At 52.5% G+C, this 22,653-nt stretch overlaps 2 protein-coding genes across 4 annotated transcripts; both read left to right on the top strand.

Moving 5' to 3' along the window:
• The first annotated feature begins 1,357 nt into the window (after positions 1 to 1,357).
• Positions 1,358 to 18,127, top strand: Ccdc27 (coiled-coil domain containing 27). Its single transcript, XM_052178312.1, has 12 exons — positions 1,358 to 1,537; positions 2,084 to 2,210; positions 2,845 to 2,937; positions 4,181 to 4,335; positions 6,482 to 6,661; positions 7,259 to 7,351; positions 7,528 to 7,921; positions 8,120 to 8,250; positions 11,313 to 11,390; positions 11,633 to 11,845; positions 16,670 to 16,780; positions 17,945 to 18,127. Exons 1-12 carry the CDS (start codon positions 1,358 to 1,360, stop codon positions 18,065 to 18,067), a joined length of 1,878 nt encoding a protein of 625 aa, XP_052034272.1. The 3' UTR covers positions 18,068 to 18,127.
• Positions 18,128 to 18,774: 647 nt separating this feature from the next.
• On the top strand, positions 18,775 to 21,575 carry Smim1 (small integral membrane protein 1 (Vel blood group)). 3 transcript variants are annotated; one of them, XM_052178317.1, is made up of 4 exons: positions 18,775 to 18,956; positions 19,223 to 19,339; positions 20,940 to 21,143; positions 21,403 to 21,575. In XM_052178317.1, the coding sequence occupies exons 3-4, from the start codon at positions 21,034 to 21,036 to the stop codon at positions 21,527 to 21,529; spliced, it is 237 nt and encodes a 78-aa protein (XP_052034277.1). In that variant the 5' UTR covers positions 18,775 to 18,956; positions 19,223 to 19,339; positions 20,940 to 21,033; the 3' UTR covers positions 21,530 to 21,575. The 3 variants fall into 3 exon arrangements, with proteins under 3 accessions (XP_052034277.1, XP_052034275.1, XP_052034276.1); XM_052178315.1 differs by lacking the exon at positions 18,775 to 18,956 and having other exon boundaries at positions 19,253 to 19,339; positions 20,944 to 21,143; XM_052178316.1 differs by lacking the exon at positions 18,775 to 18,956 and having other exon boundaries at positions 19,256 to 19,339; positions 21,012 to 21,143.
• The last annotated feature ends 1,078 nt before the right edge of the window (positions 21,576 to 22,653 follow it).

The raw sequence follows: 22,653 nt of genomic DNA, 5'->3' as shown, positions 1-22,653 counted from the left end.
GCCCTTAAACACAGAGGACAAGAAGCCCAGGACCAAAGTGGCCAAGATTCAGTGTCCACGTGTCCTGCAACACAAATGCATTGCCCTGAAGAAACAACACGCTTTAAAGAAAAAACGAGGCTGCAGAATGCTCTAAACTTTTGTCAAGCAGTTTAAGGAAGAGGATAGTCTTGGGGTGCAGGCTGCCCTCGGTGAAAGCTTCTAAGGCTGAACCCAGTAATGTTTTAGCAAATATTCATTCTCAAACTGGGGTTTCTATGAGCTTTCTTTGATCATTCAGTTCCCAGATAAAAGACACACAACTTTTTTATATTTATAATAAGCTTTTAATGCACTAGAGCTGGGCAGATATCTACCCTCTAAGCTACTGCGTCTCTTTCCTGTCAATAACCCAGAGTTACAATGTGCCATGCTCCATCAGAGGCCACTCTTAACTCCCACTGGCCAGCCCTCAGGGCCATGTTTTCATGAGTCACCTGTCCTGTGGGGACTTCTCCTCTCTCCACCTTCTTCTCTTGTCTCTTCTCATGGTCCCACCTCCGACCCCAAGCCTGGGAACCAAAAAACCTCCTATATCTCTTCTGCTAAGCTACAGGCTGAAGGCATCTTTATTTACCAATGAGGAATAACTTGATGGGGGGCAGGGTTACATAGAGTCACTTGGATTCTCTCGTCCCTGGGGCAGCCAGGCATGGGGGGCTGCTAGTATTTAGCATTACAATACATAGAAAAAGACCAAACCTCACCGCACAGTGAAAGTCCTTAATAGAAACAAATAATCACACCTTGAAAGAAGATGGATGGCTTGTACAACTGAACCCCCTCCATTACCTGAAAAGGATCTAGACTGACTCTCGTCTTTGCAAAATAAAACAAGCAGCGCAGATCTCACCCCTCGGAGTCTCCAGAGCTCTCACTGTGAAGTGCAGATCACCGTTCCTCACGGTCTGGTTGAAGTATGTGATACTCTGGATGGAAAGATCCTGCCCAAGTGTACAGTGAATGCACACCAATAAAAGAAAAAAGAATTACTACTCCTACACCCCTGACAAACGCTAGACGGGGATCCCAGCTCTGGGGTCAGACCGCTTCTTACTCTTGCTACATTTCGAGATTTAGTGGGAATAGTGTTTGGGTCTGCTTCCAGATTCTTTCCCTAAATTGCAGAAAATTGAGAAGACTATGACCCTGTCCTGTTTCTATGGAGACATCTGTGATGCCACACACTGCTCCCAGGAGCCTTGGAAGCCTCTCTTTTCTTCCTTGGACCACTCTGAAAGGTCAAGCTGGGATTGTCTTCCCTTCCATAAGTGGAACTGCGCACAGGTTATTCGGGGACTTTGGTTCTGTCTTCTTGATGAAGCAGGAGAACTTACCTCAGGAATGCTGCGGTACATCCCCCAAGATCAGCAAGGGCCTGATGGCGCTTCAGAGCATAGCCGGCCGGGGCACACAGAACTCAGAGAAGAAACCACAGAGTACCCGTCAAAGCCTCAGCAAGGCAACTCAGGCCGTCGGATGCTTCTACTGCAAAGAGGTACCGGGTTGGGTGGAGTGCTGTCCGATTGGTACAGGCTTGGTGACAGCTGCCACACAGAGCCCGGGAGGCCTGAGGACTGCAGCTTCTGGTAGGGCAGAGCCCTAGCTGTCTTGGCCAGCTTCCTGAAGGATCATTGGGGAGCTAGCTCTATGAAGTAGCTGGCTTCCTCCTCTGCAGACCTTGGTGTGGACAGCCAAGCCCAAAGGGGGAGGTCAACCCGAACCAAGCAAAGAGACCCAATCTGCCCCGAAGGTCAGAGAGGAAAGGGTGAGAAGAGAAGTCCAGAGACAAGAGTCACCTGAACTCATCATTCATTCACGGGACGGCGGGGGCGGGGGGCTGGGAGCCGAGAATGGTGAAGGCAGGCTCCGTGACTTCCTAGTTGGGTGCTGAAAATCCAGCCAAGGGTTGTCTCTAACATGTGTGTGCTTTCCAGCTGGCTAGGAAAGGAGCAGGCCATTGCCACAAGCAGGGCCCAGCCTAGGCAGGGCCCCTGCAGTCATTCCAAAGGCACACCCAAGCATTTTCTCTCACTTCTGCCAGGACCAGATCAAGAAACTCACCAAACACAACGGCTTTGTGGCCGAAATGGAAGATATGAGAAAAGCCTTCCTCATGCGGCCTGGATGCCCCCAGTTCAGTACCAGGACTACATCCGTGTCTCACGTGGGTAAGACCCCCTGCCCCGTACCATCAAGGGTGACTGGGGAAATTTGCTACCTCATGAAACTCTTCAGCCTGTAAGGAGCTATCTGCCATGGTTCTGAGATCTCCCATGGGAGCACAGACTTTATGAGGCCTGTGCTGAGGCTGGGGGTTGGCCAACCTGAAGGAGAGACACAACCGTTTTATCCCATTCACGATTATACCCGTTTGGTTGTTAGGAGGCCAGTCAGAGTCAAGGCCACTTCCTAACCTCTTGGCTTCCTGACCTGCTTTTACTCCATGTCCCAACACCAGCTCATAGACTTGACTGTGAAGCCCAGCAGTATCCAGGCACATGCTCTGGTCACCAGCAAAGGGAACTGTGGGATTGTTGGGGGTAAACCAAGGGGCCACAGGGTCCAGGCTGCAGGGTCTGTATCTACATTCTGTCACTCAGTACCATTTTTGGTCTGCTCAGGGGATACATTGTGACCAGATGGATAAGAAGCCAGAGACTGCGTTTTGATAGAGCCCGTGATTCAGGCTCATGCCTCCATCAGAGGACTCACTTGTTTAAAGATCACATGATCAGCTTCGGCCCTAGAGATCCTGGGACAGGGAGGACTTCTTGTCACTTCTTGGCACCTTGCTCATTCCAGGTTCTGCCACTATGGTTGACCTTCCGGGAACCTGCTCTGGAGTTTGGAAGACTGAGGACCTAGCCAGGCTGGGCTCCGCCAGCAGTGTAGACGGTAAGGGGATCCCGGAGGCCTCTGCCTGCATCTTCTGGGGCCCTGGGCAATAAAGCGACACCCAGGTATATCTGCTGCGCCCTTACTGAACTCTTCCCAGGACTGCCTGTTCCTCAAATGCTCTGAGGCACAGGCTGCTCAGATCCAGGCCTGCAGGACTCTGCTCTCCCTGGAGGAAGACACTAGTACTGTCCCTTGTCTTTGGCTGAACTAGCTGAAGGCTGCTTTCTCTACTTTCCCTGTACCACTCATTTGCTTCTGGGCCCCAGGGTACTGATAAACATGGTTAACTTCAGGCAAAGTCCTGTAGTGAACAACTCTCTCCAAGCTTAAGAAGCTGAAGAACTGGAAGTCTAAAGCAGAACTCGGGGGCTCAAGAGGGCTGGGTCATGGGGTAAGCAAGGGTAGGAGCAGATGGTTTCCTGTCCTGATTCCTGAACTCTGAGTATGTGCTAGGTGGGGGTGAGATCTGGATATATGCTAGGTGGGGGTGGGATCTGAGTATATGCTAGGTGGGGGCAAGATCTGAGAACATGCTAGGTGGGGGTGGGATCTGAGTATATGCTAGGTGGAGGTGAGATCTGGGCACATGCTAGGTGGGGGTGGGATCAGGGTATGCTAGGTGGAGGTGGGATCTGGATATATGCTAGGTGGGGGTGGGATCTGGGTATATGCTAGGTGGGGGTGGGATCTGGGTATATGCTAGGTGGGGGTGGGATCTGGGTGTATGCTACTTGGGGTGGGATCAGGGTATGCTAGGTGGAGGTGGGATCTGGGTATATGCTAGGTGGGAGTGGGATCTGAGAACATGCTAGATGGGGGTGGGATCTGGGTATATGCTACTTGGGGTGGGATCTGAGTATATGCTAGGTGGGGGTGGGATCTGGGTATATGCTAGGTGGGGGTGGGATCTGGGTATATGCTAGGTGGGGGTGGGATCAGGGTATGCTAGGTGGAGGTGGGATCTGGGTATATGCTAGGTGGGGGTGGGATCTGGGTATATGCTAGGTGGGGGTGGGATCTGGGTGTATGCTACTTGGGGTGGGATCAGGGTATGCTAGGTGGAGGTGGGATCTGGGTATATGCTAGGTGGGGGTGATTTGGCAGTGGGAGACAGATAGCTTGCTGCACAGATGCTGGCTTCTGATGGAGGGTGGGGAAGGGTGGATACTACCGTGGAAGATTTCACAGCAGATCCACAGGGAAGAATCCGACCGCTCTCTGGCCTCTGCTTCCTCCATAGGGCAGCTCTTCCCATTCAGCAAGAGCGCTTGCGAGCTCTACTACCCACGGAAGAGGAGTGAGCCCCCAGCCCTGAGTCCCACTGGCAGCCCCACAGTGGTCAAGAAGTCCCAGAGGACGAGAATGCCCTGGTATATCTCAGTCATCCATGAGAAGGTAGGGTCCCAGGATGTCCCCTTGTTTTGCTCACCCATGGGTGTCTAGATAGCTGTGGAATTTGGCATCTGGGTTTCTCTAGCCTTGTTTTTAAAACAAACAAAATCAGAAGCACTTCCAGACACCCTACAACCGCTGCTAAGAATTCAGTGATTGACAGCCACCCTCTGCCTTCCCCCCACTGCACATGCTCAGGGACATGCACTGTGCCTCCTTCCTTGTCCCAGGGTGTGGTACTTTAACCTGCCACGGGACTTGTTAACAAACAAACAAACAAAATCAGAAGCACTTAATATAGGCTTTGGAAGAAGACTCTAGGTTATCACTAATCCATCTGTGCTATCATTTTGCTTTCTGGAGCTCAAATCTGAGTCTTGCATGTGCTTACAATCCTAACACCTTCTCTCTCTCTCTCTCTCTCTCTCTCTCTCTCTCTCTCTCTCTCTCTCTCTCTCTCTCTCTCAATGATTTATTTATTTATTATATGTAAGCACACTGTAGCTGTCTTCAGATACACCAGAAGAAGGCGTCAGATCTCATTACAGATGGTTGTGAGCCACCATGTGGTTGCTGGGATTTGAACTCAGGACCTCAGGAAAAGCAGTCAGTGTTCTTAACCACTGAGCCATCTCTCCAGCCCCTATTACTCTCTTGTTTTGAGACCAATATGCTCAGGCTGGCTTTGAACTCACTCTACAGCGTAGGCAGACCTTAAATTCACCATCCTCCTGCCTCAGCCTCTCAAGTGAGTTGAGTTTGCTGCAGACAAGTTTTAATAAAGCAAAGTCTCCATTTTTTTTTTTTTTTACAAGATGGGGGTTTCCCCTTGTCTTCTGCAGGGGAAGCCTTCTCACTCACAGCATCCCTGAGTCCAGTCCTGTCTCTCTCTGGTCAGCTGCTTTCTCGGTGGGAGACCTTCTCTTAGCTCCAGGCTGTGCTGATTTTCTCAAATGTGCTGCTCACTGTGGTTGTGAATTCACGATGTTCACGCATATGTGCGCAGGTGCATGTGTGTAAGGGATTTCGGGTGTTGCTCTGAGGGTGCCGTCTGCCTTGTTTTGCAAGGCAGGACATCTCACTGAGTCGACTAAACTGGCCCATGCCCATCATTCAGGTGCTTGGATATAAGTGTGCTTCCCTTGACCCCGACCCTGACCCCGACTTTTTTCAAATGTCAATTTAACTTTAAATTATTGGCTTTAATTGAGTGAGAAGGGTTTTCATTTTTGTTCTTTTTAATGAATTATTTTCGTGTATACGAGTGTTTTGCCTGCATGTGTGTCTGCGTTCCGTGTACAGTGCCTGTGGATGTAGAGAAGGTGCGGATCCCCTGGAACTGGAGTTACAGATGGTTGTGAGCCATCGTGTGGGGGCTGGGAATAAAACCCTGGTCCTTTGGGAAAGCAACTGGTGTTCTTAACCACGAGACATCTCTCCAACCCCAACATCTGTTTATGTGGGTTCCAGAAATCAATCTCAAGTGCTTTACTGGTTGAGCATTTCCTCAGCTCCTATCCTCCCTCCCTCCCTTCCCTTCCCTTCCCTCCCTTCCTTCCTTCCTTCCTTTCCCTTCCCTTCCCTCCCTTCCTTCCTTCCCTCCTTTCCTCCCTTCCTTCCTTCCTCCCTTCCTTCCTTTCCCTTCCCTTCCCTTCCTTTCCCTTCCCTTCCTTCTCCCCTTCCTTTCCTTTTCTCCTTCCTTCCCTTTCTTTCCTTCCTTCTTTTTTTTTTTATTTCTTTGTTTTTTTGGATTTGGTTTTTTCGAGACAGGGTTTCTCTGTGTAGCCCTGGCTGTCCTGGAGCTCACTCTGTAGACCAGGCTGGCCTCAAACTCAGAAATCCGCCTGCCTCTGCGTCCCAGAGTGCTGGGATTACAGGCGTGCGCCACTACCGCCCGGCTTCCTTCCTTCTTTTCTTTCTTTCTTTCTTTCTTTCTTTCTTTCTTTCTTTCTTTCTTTCTTTCTTTCTTTCTTTCTTTCTTTCTTTCTTTCTTTCTTTCTTTCTTTCTTTCCTTCCTTCCTTCCTTCCTCCCTCCCTCCCTTCCCCTCCATCCCCTCCTCTCCCTTCCATCCCTCTAGGACAGACAAACCCCCTCTGTGCTGAGAACTTGGTCTTGGACATCCTGAGCTGCTGACCCCTTTCCCTCCAGGACCACTCTCTGCTCCTGATGGGAGAAGAGCTCCAGCGTTACTCGGAGATGGAGACTCAGATGCAGAAGAAGGATCAAGAGATCCTGACGCTCCAGAAGGAGAAGGAGGCCCTGAAGAAGCAGCTGAAGAATCTTCTTCGAAGCAAAGGCACTGAAAGCTCTTCAGCTTCCATCAGGATGGTGAGCCTCTCACCAGGCAGCCTATGGGAGCACTGAGCTGTCCCCGAGAGGAGAGCAGAGGGCTCTGCAGCCTCTGTCCCCTTAGGTCTTGGCCAATGGCTGGGTGAGGAAGCCCATATGGTCAGGAATGGTCTCTTGATTGGTCCGCGACTTGATATCTTTCTTACCTGATGATGCAGACTGCATTTAGGTGGGGGTGAGCCTGAGGTGGGAGCGGGGAGGAGACTGCATAGTGCCTGTGGACCTTGGGAGAAACTGCCCACACAGATACCCCAGGCAGAACAAGCAGAACTGCTCCCCCGTCCCCACAAGGGCTCTAATGCAGGCAGGAGAGGACAGGGCAGCCAGGCGAGCCACAAATGATCCTGGTGCCAAGCGAGTGCTGAACACTGACCTGACCAGGTGGGACCCAGAGCCCTGCCGTCCCCCAGGGCTGCTCCTCTGCCTTGCTTTTCTGGAGAGCACCACTTCCACACCCTCCGCTATGGAGAGACAGATGTTCCCTTCCGAGGGGATGAGTGAGGAGGGAGGCTCACCTAGGGCTTTCGTGGGAGCAGTGGGGAGCCCGAGGTTCACAGCAGCGGCGGCGTCTGACAGGACCGGTCCTTTGAGACGCCTTTGAAGCTCGGGAGGTTGAGCATGCTGAAGACGATATACAAAGAGGAGGACGAGCTACAGCGCTGGATGCAGGTACGGAGCCAGCGGAAGCCCCTGGCTTGCACTCTCCGACCCTGCTAGGGGAGGACGCCCCTCCCCCGCCAAGTCCCGATAGGAGACAAACGAACCGGGTCGCCCCCTAGAGTTGGTACCTCTCCCCTGCAGCCGGGGGCATCCGCGTCCACGGCCCTTTCCTCTCTGCACCTCAGATGCAGGAGGAATATAACTTGGCGGAGAGCAGTAAGGAGCTGCACATGGAACCCGGGAGCACCGTAGAGGAAAAGAGCCCCGAGGGGCCACCCGAGGAGACCCTACCCGCCAAACTCAGGGCCAGCCAGAGCAAGACTGGGATTCTGCTGGAGGTGAGCCCTGAGGAGGAGGAAGAGGAGGCAAAAGGCACTGAGGAGGAAGAGCTCTCCGTGGACGAGGAAGAGGAATCGTGGGAGCTGAGGGAGGAGGAGGAGCGTCGCCCCAAGAGGTCGTATTCCATGACCGAGTCCTTCGAGGAGGAGCTGATGGCCCAGCTGGAGGAGTACGAGCGGATGTTGATGGACTTCCAGAGCGAGCTGGAATTCACTAGGTCCAGATATTCCCTGGCCACAGGTAGGGACAAGGGACTGATGCGGCGGGGTGTGGGTTCAGTGCTCATGTCTGCCAACTGCAAGAGGCAGGGGGTGCAGGTTCCTGTCCAGCAGGAGCTGCACCAGGAAGGGCGGCCAGGCATTCAGACCTGCCACTCTGCCAGGGGCTAATCGTGGGTCCTCACTCTCTGGCCCTGCCCGTCTGCTCCTTCGCTCTTAGGGGCCATCACGTCTTTACAGCGGCAAACTGACTTCCAAGAGTCTCAGCTGCGGAAGGTCACCACAGAAAACGAGCTACTGGAGAAGGAACTGCGGGAGCGGAAGAAGCAGATCCAAGACATGACAGACAAGGTGGCGTGGCTACGCACTCGGTAGCCATACTAGCCAGTCTCAGTGAGCACAGCCAGCAGAGCCCCGGAGGCCCAGCAGCTCGGGGAACACGGCCTCCCCTAGGAACAAAGATTCTAAACTTAGGGCACCACCCGGTGGCAACGCCGCCAAGACCCTACCTGTGTTTGTGGACAACCACAGCCCTGCTGCTGTTCTTTGGTGTAGAATATGCATCCCTTTGTCCTGTGCTGTGGTAACCCTGGTCACTTCCTAACCGTCTGTTGGTCCTGGGGTCAGGGCTAACTATAGCCACTTTTAGAGGGTGCCTAGCAACAGGGCTCACTCACGCTTCTGTTACCAATATCCAAGACAAAACACATTATAAACTGAGAGGTGTTTTCTAACCCCCAAACTACTCCACAAGTGGCTCCCTCTCCTATACCCCCTCCCACAACAATGGCTTCTAAGTCTTCTAGCAAATTCTTGGGGAAACTCCACTGAGGCATCAGATAATGCTCCTCAAAGAGTCAACTTCATCGAGTCCTTAGTGACTGTCCGCCTCTGCCCTGGCTCCTCACCCGCCTTGCACGGAGGCAGCCATCTCCTCCTCCTTAGCCTTCCGTGCATCATCTTATCCCAACGGGAGCGGGAGCGAGAGTCATCCCTGTGCACATCCTCGCGGCTGTTACTTGAGACACGCATGAGTTTCACAAAACAAATACCAAGGCTCCTGTCCTGATCTTAAAAAAAAAAAAAAATATTTATTCATTAGGTATACAGCATTCTGCCCGCATGTACAACTGCAGACCAGAAGAGGGTGTCAGATCTCATGTCAGATGGTTGTGAGCTACCATGTGGTTGTTGGGAATTGAACTCAAGACCTCTTGGAAGAGCAGTCAGTGCTCTTAACCTCTGAGCCATCTCTCCAGTCCCTCGTATCCTGATCTTAAGCTTCTGTACTTAGGTTCTTCTCTTCGAGAAAGGAGTTTTTTCTTTTCTTTTCCTTTTTTGAAAGTAAGTATGTCTATAAAGCTTCAGGAATACAAGCTACCTGAAAGCACCTTGCTTCTACACACTGATGATTGTCAGGCTGAGCACAGTTGTCCCACTCTGCTGCGAAGGTGAAGGGATTGCTCTTGTACCTTACAGGCCTGCTGGTGAGAAGCCCACGGTCAAAAATCCTGTGTCTTGAAGGTTGTCTGTTGACAAGCTGTGAGATCCTGTCTCTGTCCGGGGTGTTCTGAATCTGCACAGAGTTGTTTGTTTATATATACATATACATATACACATACACATACACACACACACACACACACACACACACACACACACACACATATATATATATTTATGAATTGACTGGTGTTTTGCCTGTATCTTTGTCTGTGTGAAGGTGTCAGATCCCCTGGAAATTGAACCCTGGGCATCTGGAAGAGCAGCCAGAACCCTTAACCAATGAGACCTCCCTCCAGTCTCTATTTTTCCCCTAGCATTGGGAGTTTCATATCATGCATCCCAATCTCAATCCCTTCCCAGTCTTTCCGTATCTGCTTGCCTTGTGACCTCTTCTCCTTCCAAAAGAAGTAAAGATAAAAATAATTTTAGAAGAAGAAGAAGAAAGTCCATTTTGTGTTATCTCTCTGAGGCATGGTCAAAATTTTTAGTGGCCTGTCCCTTAAATAGAACAGAGTCCTTCCTTCCCCTGTGTGCGATGACTTGCTCCATATTAGCCTGGTGTGTCATCACATACTGGAGAGACCCTCGGTGGCCTTCAGGACTTGTGGCCTGTGTTCTAGAATCTTTGTTTGCATTGCTGTGTTTGTCTTTGTTCTTAGTCTCTTTCCTGTTGCTCTGATACAACTTCCTGACAGAAAGCAGCTCGGGGAACCAAAGGTTCATTTTCCCTTCACAGGTAAGGGAACCTAGGTCACAGTCCCTCATGGAGGCGAAGTCAAGGCTGGAGCCAGAAGCAGCTAAAATCCAGTCAAGAGCAGCTGGATGAATGCTAGCATGCTTTGTTTTGTTTTGTTTTTTGTTTTTTGTTTTTTGTTTTTTCGAGACAAGGTTTCTCTGTGTAGCCCTGGCTGTCCTGAAACTCACTCTGTAGACCAGGCTGGCCTTGAACTCAGAAATCCCCCTGCCTCTGCTTCACAAGTGCTGGGATTAAAGGCACGCACCACCACTGCCTGGATTTTTTTTTCTTTTAAAAATTTACTTATTTATTTCATGTAAGTATACTGTAGCTGTCTTCAGACACTCCAGAAGAGGGCATCTGATTCGTTACGGATGGTTGTGAGCCACCTTATGGTTGCTGGGATTTGAACTCAGGACCATGGGAAGAGCAGTCAGTGCGTAACCACTGAGCCATCTCTCCAGCCCCGAATGCTAGCTTAAGGCTCAGAGAGCAGCGTTTACTCCTGCCCAGTCCAGAGCCCCAGCCAGGGGAGGGAGCTGTCTACTTTCAGGCCTTGCCCTTCCAATATAAACCAACTATCAAGACAATCTCTGTACAGTCATGTCCACAGACCAACATGGTCTCTATTTCTGTTAAACTTGCTGCCCCAAGGCTACCTGGAATCTGGGACTGTGCAGGTGACTCCATTGTGAGTCCGGCAGAAGGGCTGCCTGGAGTTTCCTTAGTGTCTCGGATAGTCTTTGGGGTAGTCAAGGTTCCTTGTAAGCTAGGGAGCTGGGAGAGTATCTTAGTTATAAGTAAAGGTTTCTTGCTTGGGTTCTGGGCCTGCAGGCAGGAGGCTGAGAGTGTCCACAATTCAGCACACAAGGCTCTTCTTAACTTCCTGTAACAGCTGGCCACTGACCGCCATTCCTCTCTGACATTTACAGGACACTGTGACCAATACTGTCTTTGGCTTCTCCACGAACAGTCTGGCTTTCTTGCCTCTGTAACACTGGGCACCATCCAACGCTCTGCTCCCCGTGTCTGTGGGCCCTCTCTCTTCCACGTCTTTCTGGCCGAACCCCGCAGTGTTCACTCCTGGGAGGGCCAGTCAGGTCAGGTGTCTGTGTTTCGTCTGCCCTGGGCCTGGGCCCCAGGTTGACTCTACTGTCTGTCTGCCCTGCAGTTCTCCAACCTCCGGGAGGAAAAGAAGCACCAGGAAATAATGGGACTCATCGAAAAGGAAAACCTGATCCTCAGACAGGTGATGGATGGGCTTGGGTGTCGCTGAAAGCTGGGCAGGGCTACCATGATGACAAGATAGGCTGGAGCATCCGCATAGTAGAGTTGGGCCTTTTCCCCCCAGGCAGCACCGCACTCAAAAGACCCACTCTGGGAGTCTGACAGCAGCTGGGCTGGTTGTAGGAACCCGCGGTTCACTGCCTCCACCTTTTGGGAAGAAGTGGTAAGGACCACTAATGCTCTGCCCCTCCGGGTTCTCTCCAGCAAGTGGCAGACTTGAAGACGGAACTCGTCAACAGTCAGCAGACCATTGAGGAGCTGAACACCCAAACCAAAGAGCTGGAGGATCAGGTCAACACTGACAAGGACCACCTGAGGCGGTGGAAGGAGTTACATGACGACCTACAGGCGCGGAATGAGATGATCCAACAGGCAGAGCAACAGACTCGTGTGGTGCTGGAGGCCACCCAGGCCAGGGTAATGCCCGCCCTCACAGACCACGTGCCCAGAAGACAAGGGCTCTGGCTTATCCTGCTTTGGATCACAATGCAGTGTAGAGTTGGTGTTTGGCTAGTGCTGGAGGGGGGAGTGGAGGCTCACGGAACATTCTGGAAACACACAGGCCAAGGGCCAGCACTGTTTAGAGGGAAAGCGGGCCTTGGAGTCAGCGAGAGAAAAAGGCGGGAGGAAGCGTGATTGTGTCCATGTCTGCCCCCATTCCTGCCGTCTCCCTCCTGCCCCCAAGTATGTCCTCCCTTCCTGCTTTCTTTTCTTTTTTCCCTTTTTCTTTTTAAAGATTTATTTATTTATTATATGTGAGTACACTGTAGCTGTCCTCAGACACTCCAGAAGAGGGCATCAGATCTCATTACAGATGGCTGTGAGCCACCATGTGGTTGATGGGATTTGAACTCAGGACCTCTGGAAGAGCAGTCAGTGCTCTTAACCGCTGAGCCATCTCTCCAGCCCTGCTTTCTCTTTTCTAAATTATTTTTTTTTAATAACCTACTGAGTGCAGTTGGTACTGTCCATATGTGGGGTCACACACCGGGGCATGAACAACCTGTCATTAACCGCTAATAGTTCCCAGGGTTAACTCACGGGACGGGGGGTGGTGGGGGTGGTGGGGTGGTGGGGTGGTGGGGGGTGGGGGGTGCTCAGGAGCCCGTTCTGCTCCACACTGGAATGAAAAAGGAACTCCTCTGTGTGTGTGTGTGTGTGTGTGTCCGTGCACGCACATCGGTACATGTGAGTGCAGATGCCTGCAGAGTCTAGAAGCTTCAGATTCCTGGGAGCTGGATGGACAGGGCGTTGTAAAGTGCCCCGCCCCCCAACGTGGGTGTGGGTGCCGAGATCTTGTAATCTGTGGTGGTTTGAATGAGAATGGCCCTCCTAGGTTCGTCCTTTCTTTTTCTTTTTCTTTCTTTCTTTCTTTCTTTCTTTCTTTCTTTCTTTCTTTCTTTCTTTCTTTCTTTCTTTCTTTCCACCCTTTCTTTCTTTCTTTCTTTCTTTCTTTCTTTCTTTCTTTCTTTCTTTCCACCCTTTCTTTCTTTCTTTCTTTCTTTCTTTCTTTTTCTTTCTTTCTTTTCTTTTCACCCTTTCTTTCTTTTCACCCTTTCTTTCTTTCTTTCTTTCTTTCTTTCTTTCTTTCTTTCTTTCTTTCTTTCTTTCTTTCTTTCTTTCTTTCTTTCTTTCTTTCTTTCTTTCTTTCTTTCTTTCTTTCTTTCTTTCTTTCTTTCTTTCTTTCTTTTTGGTTTTTTGAGACAGGGTTTCTCTGTATAGCCCTGGCTGTCCTGGATAACTAACTCACTCTGTAGACCAGGCTGGCCTTGAACTCAGAAATCTGCCTGTCTCTGCTCCCAAGTGCTGGGATTAAAGGTGTGCACTACCACTGCCCGGCAAGCTCATATGTTTAAATACTTTATCCCCAGTTGATGGAACTTGCTTGGGAAGGGTCAGAGAGTGTGGCCTAGTTGGAGGATGATGGGCTATGAGGTTTCAAAAGACTCATACCATGCCCGGTGTCTCCCCCTCTGCCTCCTGTATGTGGGTCAAGATATAAGCTCTTCTGCGTGTGTGCTGTACCACCACAGACGTCAGCGCTGTAAACCCTACGGTCAAATGAGCACGTTCTCTTATACCTTGCCTTGGTCTTATTGACACAATAGTAAAAGTAACTAGACAGACTCGAACTCAGGTCCTCTGCAGGAGCGCAGGCTCTTAACTGCCCTGCCACGGCGCTTGTCACAGCCTATGCTAGCGTGTTTGGCTGGGTTGGTCTTGTGCACGTGACCACGGCTGCCATGCACTCGCATATGCAATGGCCGTTTCCTGTCCAGAGGAAAGGAAGCCTCTCAGCTCTCCTCCTCGTCCTCTGACTCCTGCATCCCTTCCTCCATGATTGTTCCTGAACCTCGAGGGCAGCGAAGATATTCTTACTATCTCTGCTACAGGGCAAGGTGGGGCAGAGAGGACAGAGAACCCAGACCTGCTTGCAGGAGAACTGGGCCCAGATCTTGCTGTCTTGAGCTGCTGCAATGTCTTGAGCTGCTGCAATGTCCTAAGCCCAGTACAGAGAAGTGTTTGCTAGGGACTCAGGCTGGATGAGAAACTCGGTTCAGACCTGCTCTTAATTCAGAGTCCAGAATGAAGCTAAAGGGAAGGTTGTGTGCAGGTGCAGGCTTTAGACAGATCTCTCCCTCTCACCCACCCACGCACCAGGGTTAATCCAGCTCTGTCCTCTGTCCTGCTCTGATCACCCTTCCCAGCCAGCTGGTGTCTGTTAGGAAACTGCTTCAGATTCCATTGTGGTCCTAGGGACAGTACTGGCCTAAAGAAGGCATGTCTCATATCATTTGTCAGTGTGTGTGGACTTGGTAGAGACTGTAGTGTTGGGTTGACAAAAATTCTGAGACAGCAGTCTGCAGGACACAGTGCTGATAGGTAAGGCTCCTGTGAGGAAGGAAACTGAGGCTGGATACCCCAGGTGACTGCTACCTCCTGACCAGAGGCAACAACTCGGCAACAAAGGCTGAGTCTGCAGCACTCTGGGTTCCTTGGGAACCTTGCCTGGTGCTTGATGTAAAGTGGGCACCCAATAAACAGTGGGGCAAGCAATCCAGAGTTCTGGGTTAGCCTCAGCTACCCAGGGAGTTCTGGATCAGCCTGGGCTACATCACACCCTGTCTCCAGGTGCTGCAGAGATGACTTGGCAGGTCAGGCTACCCTTTCAGGTGACTCTAGTCCAGGTCTTAGGACCCACGCGGTAGTACACAGGCATCCGTTACTCCAGTTCCAGGGGACCCAACTCCTCTTTCAGTCTCAGAGAACTCTTTAGTTCTCTGGGTCACAGGCTGGCAACACTCTCATGGACACGCAATAAAAATAGGTAACAAACAAAAGGCCCTGTATCAACACCAACATTAGAAGGAAGGAAACCCCTTCACTTGACCCTGCTGAGCAGGGGGCCTGGGAAGTAGCCATGTGTGTAGCTTTGGGCAATGCAAGTTCTCTCTGGCTCCCCTTGGGTGTTTCTGTATAACCAGGCGGTTCTGGACACAGTGTGAGAGGGTTGATCTTGTATCCATGGCTGGGATGGTCTCTTGTCTAAGGAATACTGGGGCACAGGTTGGAAGATTTTACTTCTGAGCATGGGATTAGCTTACACGTGGATGCTGGCTGGGTGATAAAACCCAAGCACCAGAGCCTAAAACACCCGTGGGATGACCTCTAGGCTGGCTCCTAGGTGATGCTTCACAGCATGGGTGCCTCGACCCAGGAGGGAAAGAAGAAGGGTCAAATGCCCACAGGCAGGATTCACCACACTCAGAACCACCCGCCAGCTTCCCGGAGGATGTCCTGATGGGCCAGGAGGAAGGTGCTGACTGGGGAGGAGAAATCAGGTTTCAGAGGCCCTGTACACCCTGTACCATTCTGATTGGATTTGGTTTCTAATTTTTTTTTTTTTTTTATGTCACAGGTGAGACCTAGGGCCCTGAGCATGCTAAGCAAGTGCTTTGCCAGAATGGAATCCAGTCCTTGCTTTATTTTAAAATGTGTATTACATGTTTCCTCCCTGTCTGTCTCTCTGTGTCTGTCTGTCTCCTCCTTTCTCTTGTGTATGTGCACACTTGAGCATGTGGATGTGTGTAGGTCAGAGGCTAATTTATAGGAGTCAGTTCCCTCCTTCCTATGTAGGTCTTGAGTATAGAACTCAGGCCATCAGCCACAGTAGCAAGTACCTTTACCTGATGAACTATCTCACTGGCCACTGGCTACTTTTTTATTGTCAAGGTTTAATGGATATATGTGTGTTTGTATGTGTGTGTATCATATATTATATATATGATATATGATATGTATATGTATACTTATCGTATATACATATATATGATGAAAGAGATTTGTATAAACAATTGGTTTCTAGAGAAGGGATGAGGTAAACTGTTATAGAGACTGAGATGGGGCTGGAGAGTTAGCTCAGCCACTAAGAGCCCTGGCTGCTCTTCCAGACAGAGCACATGGGTTCAATTCCCAGCACCCACATGGCGGCTTACAACTCAGTCCCTTAGGTATCTGCTGCCCTCTTCTGACCTCTGTGAGCATTGCATGCATTTGGTGCACAGACATAACCTGCAGGCAAAACTCCCATGCATACAAAACAAATTAAAGCAAAACAAAAAAAGAGGCTGAGGTCTTCCAGTGGCATCTGGAAACTAAAGTTTGAACACTTAATTTGTATTTGCTACTCTTTTATTTTTTTTTAAATATTTTTAGTTCTATGTTTGTACGTCTCTGTGTGTATGCCTTCAGAAGGCAGAAGAGGGCATGAGAACTGGGAACAGAACTCAAGTCCTCTGCAAGAGCAGCTCTTAATGAGGGAGCCAGCTCTCCAGCTCTGCGGTGATATTTTACAGCTGTGTACAGGGCTGGGAATATATCTCAGTGGTGGAGAGCTTCCCTCATTAGCATGTAAGAGGCCCTCATTTCCATTGTGTTTGTGTGTGTGTATGTGTGTGTGTGCATGCACACACACACACTTTTTTAGTTGAAGAAGATAAAAATAAGCATGTTGGTATGCTAAAGCTTTTGTGCTTTGTTGGCATGCTAAAGCTTTTGTGCTGCGGTGTGGGGCCACCCAAGGAACTGGGGTCTGATCCAGAACATTCTAGCTCTTAGGCAAGTCCCATTTCCAGCCAGGACACGCAGAAGCTAGAAATACTTTCCTGGCCTGCAGGCTTACTGTAGTGGGGGCCAGGCGTTCTCGGTAGCAGCGGGGGTGCCTTTCACCTTTGTCCACAGCTCGAGAAGCTAAGGAATAAGATCATTCAGGCTGTCTTCAGTGTCAGTGTCAGTGGGACCAAGAACTTGTCCACCGAACTCTCTGATACCCACATCCTGGACTCCCTGCAGGTGAGGGGAGCTGAGCTGTGTCGGCACCGCCCCCCCCTCCCCGGGGCTGAGGGAAGAGGGAGGCCTGGGCTCAGTTTGGAAACCTAGCTCTCATCCTGTTTAGGCCCTCTGTGCACTGCAACCCCAAGACATTCCTTTTTCCCTGGTCAGCCAAGGAGACCAGGCTATCCCCAGGGAGAGCTGTAGCATAGAGTGGTAGAACCTGAGATACAGCCTCATGGAGGAGGGGCACTCAGCTACCCCAACCCTCGTCCGCACGCGCACGCGGAGAGGCACAGGCTGCTTGCATTCTGGGAGTCACCTGCCCGGCTCCGCTTCCCTGGTGGAGCCGCCTCTATAGAAGCTGCTGGACTGGCGTCCTGGCACAGAGTCCCCCCTCTTGGCCTCAGCCTTGCCAACTCCTACGGGCCTAGAGTCCCCCAGTGCAGAAGCTCTAGAGGCATCTGGGGTTGCAGCAAAATTGGTGCCCACAGACTCACTAGTCACCATCCACCAGCCCTGGGGCTAGTCCTAGGGCTGTGAATTTCTCTAAATTGTAAGGGTTTTTTTTTTTTTTTTTTTTTTTTTTTTTTTTTTTTAAGGGCTAGGTATGCCTACCCTGGTAGTATTGGGCACCAGAGCCCCAGGGATCACCGAGGTACCAGGCTGCTCTGGTTGGGGCCACATGTGATACAGGGTCCCATCTCATTAGCAGACGCTCTGTTATGTTGCCCCGTGAGACCAGCAAGCCAGCATTTCCCTGTGGCTCATGGGGAGTGAGCCTGGGTCACTGCTACCTCTGAGGAGCAGGACCCTGGGGACAGGTCTATGGCCTTGTGTCTGTTGGTAGGGAGGGAAGTGGTACAGGACAGAGAAGATGCCTGAGGTCCCGGAACATCAGACAGCAATCTGGTCTGTAGGCATCTCAGGTTCCCTTCAATGCCATGTTGACTAAAGGGGTTTATAGCGAAGGTTAGGCAGGAGCCTACCCCTGGGACAAACACATTGTCTCCCTCTACCCTGCCCCCTGGGACGTCACAGCCCTGTCAGGGACACACACTCCAGAGGCAGAGATCTCCGCCATTGTTTTGATATGGGTTTGTTCTTGCTTGCTGCAGCAAGTCCTGGGGTGGGTGGTGGGAGACATGAGAGCCCCCCTCCCCATTGACTACGTTTCTTGTCTAGAGGATCATCTCGGAGAGGAGTGACTTCTACAGTCAGCTGAAGCAAAAGGGTGTGAAGGTGCCCCCGCTGCAGCAGTCAGACGTCTCCCTGCCCACCAAGATCAAGAAGATGCTGTCCAAGTGATAGCTACGGCATGTCCAGCTGAGGCCAGGGCCCGGCTGGCAAAGCCAGCCCATGTGGCTAACTCTGTGATAGAGAATTAAACCTTAGAGTGGCCACCGTCTCACCTCCTTCTCTGGTACCTACAGGACCTCATTCTCTGCACCTGAACCACCGGGTCATGTGCCCTCCCACTGCGCCCTCCCCTGGGCCTGTGTGCAGGGAGAGCAACACCTTCGGGCCCCTCTCCCAGACAGACTTCGCCTTGTAGAGGGCCAGAGGCTGGGTGCCCCCATGCCCCCTCAGATCCAAACTTCTGCTGGGGCCTCTTTGGAAGACAGAGAAAGGGTGGGCGGCAGGAGGTGGGAGAGCTGCTGAGGACAATTCTCCCAGTCCTTGAGCTCCTGTCATGCTTGGGTCACAGTCTACAGACTTCCTGCTCTTCTCAGTAGTGAGCGAGCGCACTCACTGTCTGGCTCTTCATCCACATCTTGCACACCCGCTCTTCTGCTACTGCAGCACCCCCCACCCCCACCCCACCCCGCTCTGGGTGCCACCAGTTCAAAGGTATCTCTGTCTTCCATCTGGAGAGCACTCAGGCTCCATCTGGGAGCGCCTAGCTGAGTCGGAGCTCCAGTCTGACTCTGCGAGGCTGGGAAGGACATGGCGCCCTCTGCAGGCGTCTGGGGTGGCTCGCACGGCTCTGCAGCAGGCTGGGATAGTCCGAGGGGGTCCGCCCCTCCCCATCTGGACTAGACTTCCTTGGCGACCGCGGGCTTCCCAGTCTCCCTCCCTCGGCTCCGCCCTTCAGACCCTGCCCTCCCCCCCCCCCACCGCATCGGCCCCGCCCCCGTCACCCCAGGGGGCTGGCGACACTTCTCTGGAGTGCGAGCGGCTCTAGCGAGAGACACAGGTGAGTCGCACTAGGCAGAGACTTCGCGGTTTCCCTCCCGCGCAGCCCAGGGAGGTGGGCCTGGCACTATGCCCCACCGCTCCGAAGTCCTCCGGGGCCAGAGCTTCTCTGGCCGGATTATTCCGGAATGGAAAGGGCTAGGGAGGCCTAACCACGCAGCACTGTCAGGCCCGGAACTGCAGGCTCAGCGGGATCACCCTTGGGGCCAGTTCCTTCCTTTTCCCTAGCTGACTGCTTCTCTCCCCGCCGCTATTTTCTTTATTTAGGGCTCGAGGCACCAACCTTACCTCACATCTGGCTTGCCCTACTGGGCAAAGGTGGGATCCAGACCCTGACAGCCTTCCTGAGCACCGGGGGCTTCAGCCCTACCACGACGCGCCTTTGTAAGTTGGGGTGTCAGAGGTGCTCTGTGGGCAAGAGGGTCTAATGAGCAGCTGCATGTTGGATTCCCTCCAGGCGACACTCCGGGTTTGAAGGGGCCTTGCAGGCCCTTCCTACTGTGTCTATGGCAGACTAGGGTGAAGGAAGCCTAGACCAGCCTGGCCCAGGAGGAGCTCGCTGCTATCTGCAGCCTGTCCAGCCAAACACAGTCTGCAAACAGCAGGATCCTACCCCGTCAGGCATGAACACACTAGGGAGCCTCTCCTCACACCCAAAGTCTACAGTGCACAGGGACTGCTGTAGATTTAGACACAGCCCTGCCAGGGCGAGTGTTGCATGGATATTTGGACTGCAATATGTGGGTGTAGCAGCTCTAGCCATCGCATGGGCAGGAAGGAGGCGGCTACTCTCATTTTTGAGAAGGCAAGTTCCCTCTCCCCATATTCCACTGTAGTTAGCCCGCAGCTGGTGACACAGTAAAGACTGGGGTCTTCAGCCCTTCTCAGGCTAACGTGGCTGCCCCGGGAGGGAGCAAGCAGCTGGCGGATTCTTTCTGAAACACCCATCACTCCAGCAACACTGTCACCTCAGGTTGTCAGTCAGAGGCTCCACCAGAAGACCCCAGTGGCTGTTAAGATGGCACCCTTTTTCCTCCCATTCAGCCGGGCATCCTGGGTTCTGGAGATATTTCCTGTAGCCCAGTGGCTGGCCTGCTGTACCTTCAGGTACATAGGGTTATGTAGGATGGGCTGTATCCCCATTGTCCCAGCTGCTGGGGACCCTGGGGAGACAGGGTCCTGGAGCTGGGTGCCACAAGGGAACACTGGGTACCCAGGGCCTAACTTTATCCGTATCTCACAGCCTGTACTTCTAGTGTGTGCCCTGTTCCCTTTAGGTAAACACGAGGTCACAGGAGAGGCCAGAGGGTAAATGACATGCTAGTGTCCAGTATAGACCTGTTGGCTGTAGGCAGGAGCAACCATGTGTGGTAGTGATGTCACTTTCACTCTTCCCAACCCACTGTCTGTTCTTTTCCTGGGATGGCTGGCCCTTGGGGAGTCAGGGATGGTTTGGTGGTAGGAACCTCTCTGCTCTGGGCAGTTGTGTGTCTCTACTTCCTATCTACAGCCCTCTGGAGCTGCTGGGCCCACAGAAGGCCTGCTTGACTCCTCTGACAGGCAGCAGGTGGAGGAGGGGCTGAGGACAGCTGCTGCCCGGCCTCCTTGCGGGCTGGCCGGCCAGCCGTACCAGCCACCAGCCACCGCTCATGCCTCTCCTTGCCAGCCTCTCTGGAGAGCAGCTCCAGGCCTTATCTGTAGGGCTGGGGAGGAAGACGGTTATCAGGTCTTTGGCAGCTATGCTTTCCTGGTCTCTGAGGGCTGCACTGGCTGTCTCCCCTGATAAATGTCTTACTGGGGAGGAGAGCCCCTCAGCCTGAGCTGAGAGGCCCCAGCTGGCAATGCTGTGGCTTACATTCCTGAGGGTCAGGGCTGAGCCACCACCCTGCCTCCCTGGGCTGGAATTCCTTCCTTATCTGGTTCTTCAGATGTGACCCTGAGCTAGTTTCTGATTATCCCGTTAAATCCCAACCCCTCCTTCCAGGCAGACCCTCCCCTCACTGCAGCTTCTGGGCATCTGGTCTTATTCCCGGCCTCATCTCCACTCTGAATGCAGTAGCTCCACCCAAGTCTACAGCATGCAGTCCCAGGAGAGTGGTGTTCACTACAGCAGGTGGGACAGCAGTAGCCGCGATGAAGTCAGCGTGACCGCCATGTCCAGCTCAGAGGAGGCCTCGTGCTATAGGAGGTACAGTCCCAACAGGCCAGTGGCCCCCACTGTTCTGACCAGCTTTGTCCACGCCCAGCCCCCTGCCAGCCTGCTCGGGTGCCCATGGTAGTGCTGGCCGTTACCTTTGAGTGGACAGGTAACTCCCACCTCTAGCCGAGCACTCAGGTCTCCGTCTGCCCCAGTCTTTCCCCCGATCTAGCCTGCTGCCTCCCCACCCAAGCCCACTCAGGAACCTCCCCATTCGTTTGCTTGGGCTCACTGACTGTTCTCATCCTAGGATCTCCCAGAAGCTGTGCTCTGGCAAGCTGGGCATAGCCATGAAGGTGCTGGGTGGAGTGGCCCTCTTCTGGATCATCTTCATCTTGGGCTACATCACTGGCTACTATGTGCACAAGTGCAAATAAATGCTGCCCGCTCCCTCCCCTGGGGGTTCCCTCCTGTGCACACAGAGCATTTGTGCAGACACTCCTCCATACAGAACCCCAGGGCATATGAAGACACCAGTGTGCGCGGTCAACATGGCTCCCCATCTCCAGCACACAGGGTGGACCCAGGACTGACACCTTAGCTAGCCCAGGCAGCCACCAGAGGCACAGAGGCTGGAGGCTAGGTTCAGCTCCAGCAGCAGCAGGGAACCTCCCCAGGCTGGGCTCTGCACCCACGGCACCCAGATTCCTTTGGCCAATGCTAGATCTTTCCCGGTCTAGGGCCCAGGCCCATCCCTAGCTGAGGTTGGGATGAGGGCTGGTTTGTGTGGAGGGGTGCTTGGCAGCCCTAGGGGGTGAGCTTCTCCCTGTAGGCAGGGATCCTGGTCCTTTCAGCCTTCCAGATTCCTGGTTGTGCAAGGTGGGCTCTGAATAATGATTGTGGCTCCTATATTTTTTCCAGGGGACACAGACAGGGCCTCAGACTTTTCTGTGCAGGGCAGAGGCTTACCACCTCAGGAATGGCCCTGAGAGAAGCAAAGCGCACTGCTGGCTGCCTCCCCACCAGCCCACACTCATTAAGGAGACTAGACAAATCACTGCTGAAGAACAGTGGGTGACTGTCTCTACTAGAGCTGCCCAGCCGGGCATGACTTGTTCCAGGCCTGGCCCTCCATAGCTCCTCCTGTTTGGCTCTGTCTTGGAATGTGCCCCTCCTGGCTGGGCCCTCTCCCAAGAACACAGAGACCCAAGGGTCAGGATGTGGCTGGACCTGTTCCCTCCTTACTGGACCATGTGAGGACAAGGCCCTGAACACATAAGGGGACTTTGGTCCCCACTCCAGTGGCCTATGTAGAATTTCCCTGGACCACACCTTGTTCCCGGTATGCTGTGACATGGTCCCAGGCTTGCAGACTAGGGCTAGAAAAATGTGAGGTCTGTGGAGGGCACAGGGGCTGCTGCTATCAGTGGCCAGAAGTCAACCCCTGTTGCTTCCTGGCCAGAAAGCCCCCTCCCTCTTACTCTTACCACACTGGCAAGTTTAGGGGCTTGGCAATCTGGCCAGCGAGGTGGGTATGGCTGGCCTCTTCCTGAGGCTCCTG

The sequence above is a fragment of the Apodemus sylvaticus genome, chromosome 3 (genome assembly GCF_947179515.1).
Source record: "Apodemus sylvaticus chromosome 3, mApoSyl1.1, whole genome shotgun sequence".
Classification (NCBI taxonomy): Eukaryota; Metazoa; Chordata; class Mammalia; order Rodentia; family Muridae; genus Apodemus; species Apodemus sylvaticus.
Note: the sequence above shows the minus strand (reverse complement) of the source record. Positions and strands in the feature narration are given on the sequence as shown.

Bases quoted from the DNA above. Each gene is read 5' to 3' on its own strand.
- Ccdc27 (XM_052178312.1), top strand. From the start codon at position 1,358: ATGAAGCAGGAGAACTTACCTCAGGAATGCTGCGGTACATCCCCCAAG. The intron at 8,251-11,312 runs GTGGCGTGGCTA...TCTGCCCTGCAG, and splicing joins TCCAAGACATGACAGACAAG to TTCTCCAACCTCCGGGAGGA. The intron at 11,846-16,669 runs GTAATGCCCGCC...CTTTGTCCACAG, and splicing joins TGGAGGCCACCCAGGCCAGG to CTCGAGAAGCTAAGGAATAA.
- Smim1 (XM_052178317.1), top strand. From the start codon at position 21,034: ATGCAGTCCCAGGAGAGTGGTGTTCACTACAGCAGGTGGGACAGCAGT. The intron at 21,144-21,402 runs GTACAGTCCCAA...TTCTCATCCTAG, and splicing joins GAGGCCTCGTGCTATAGGAG to GATCTCCCAGAAGCTGTGCT.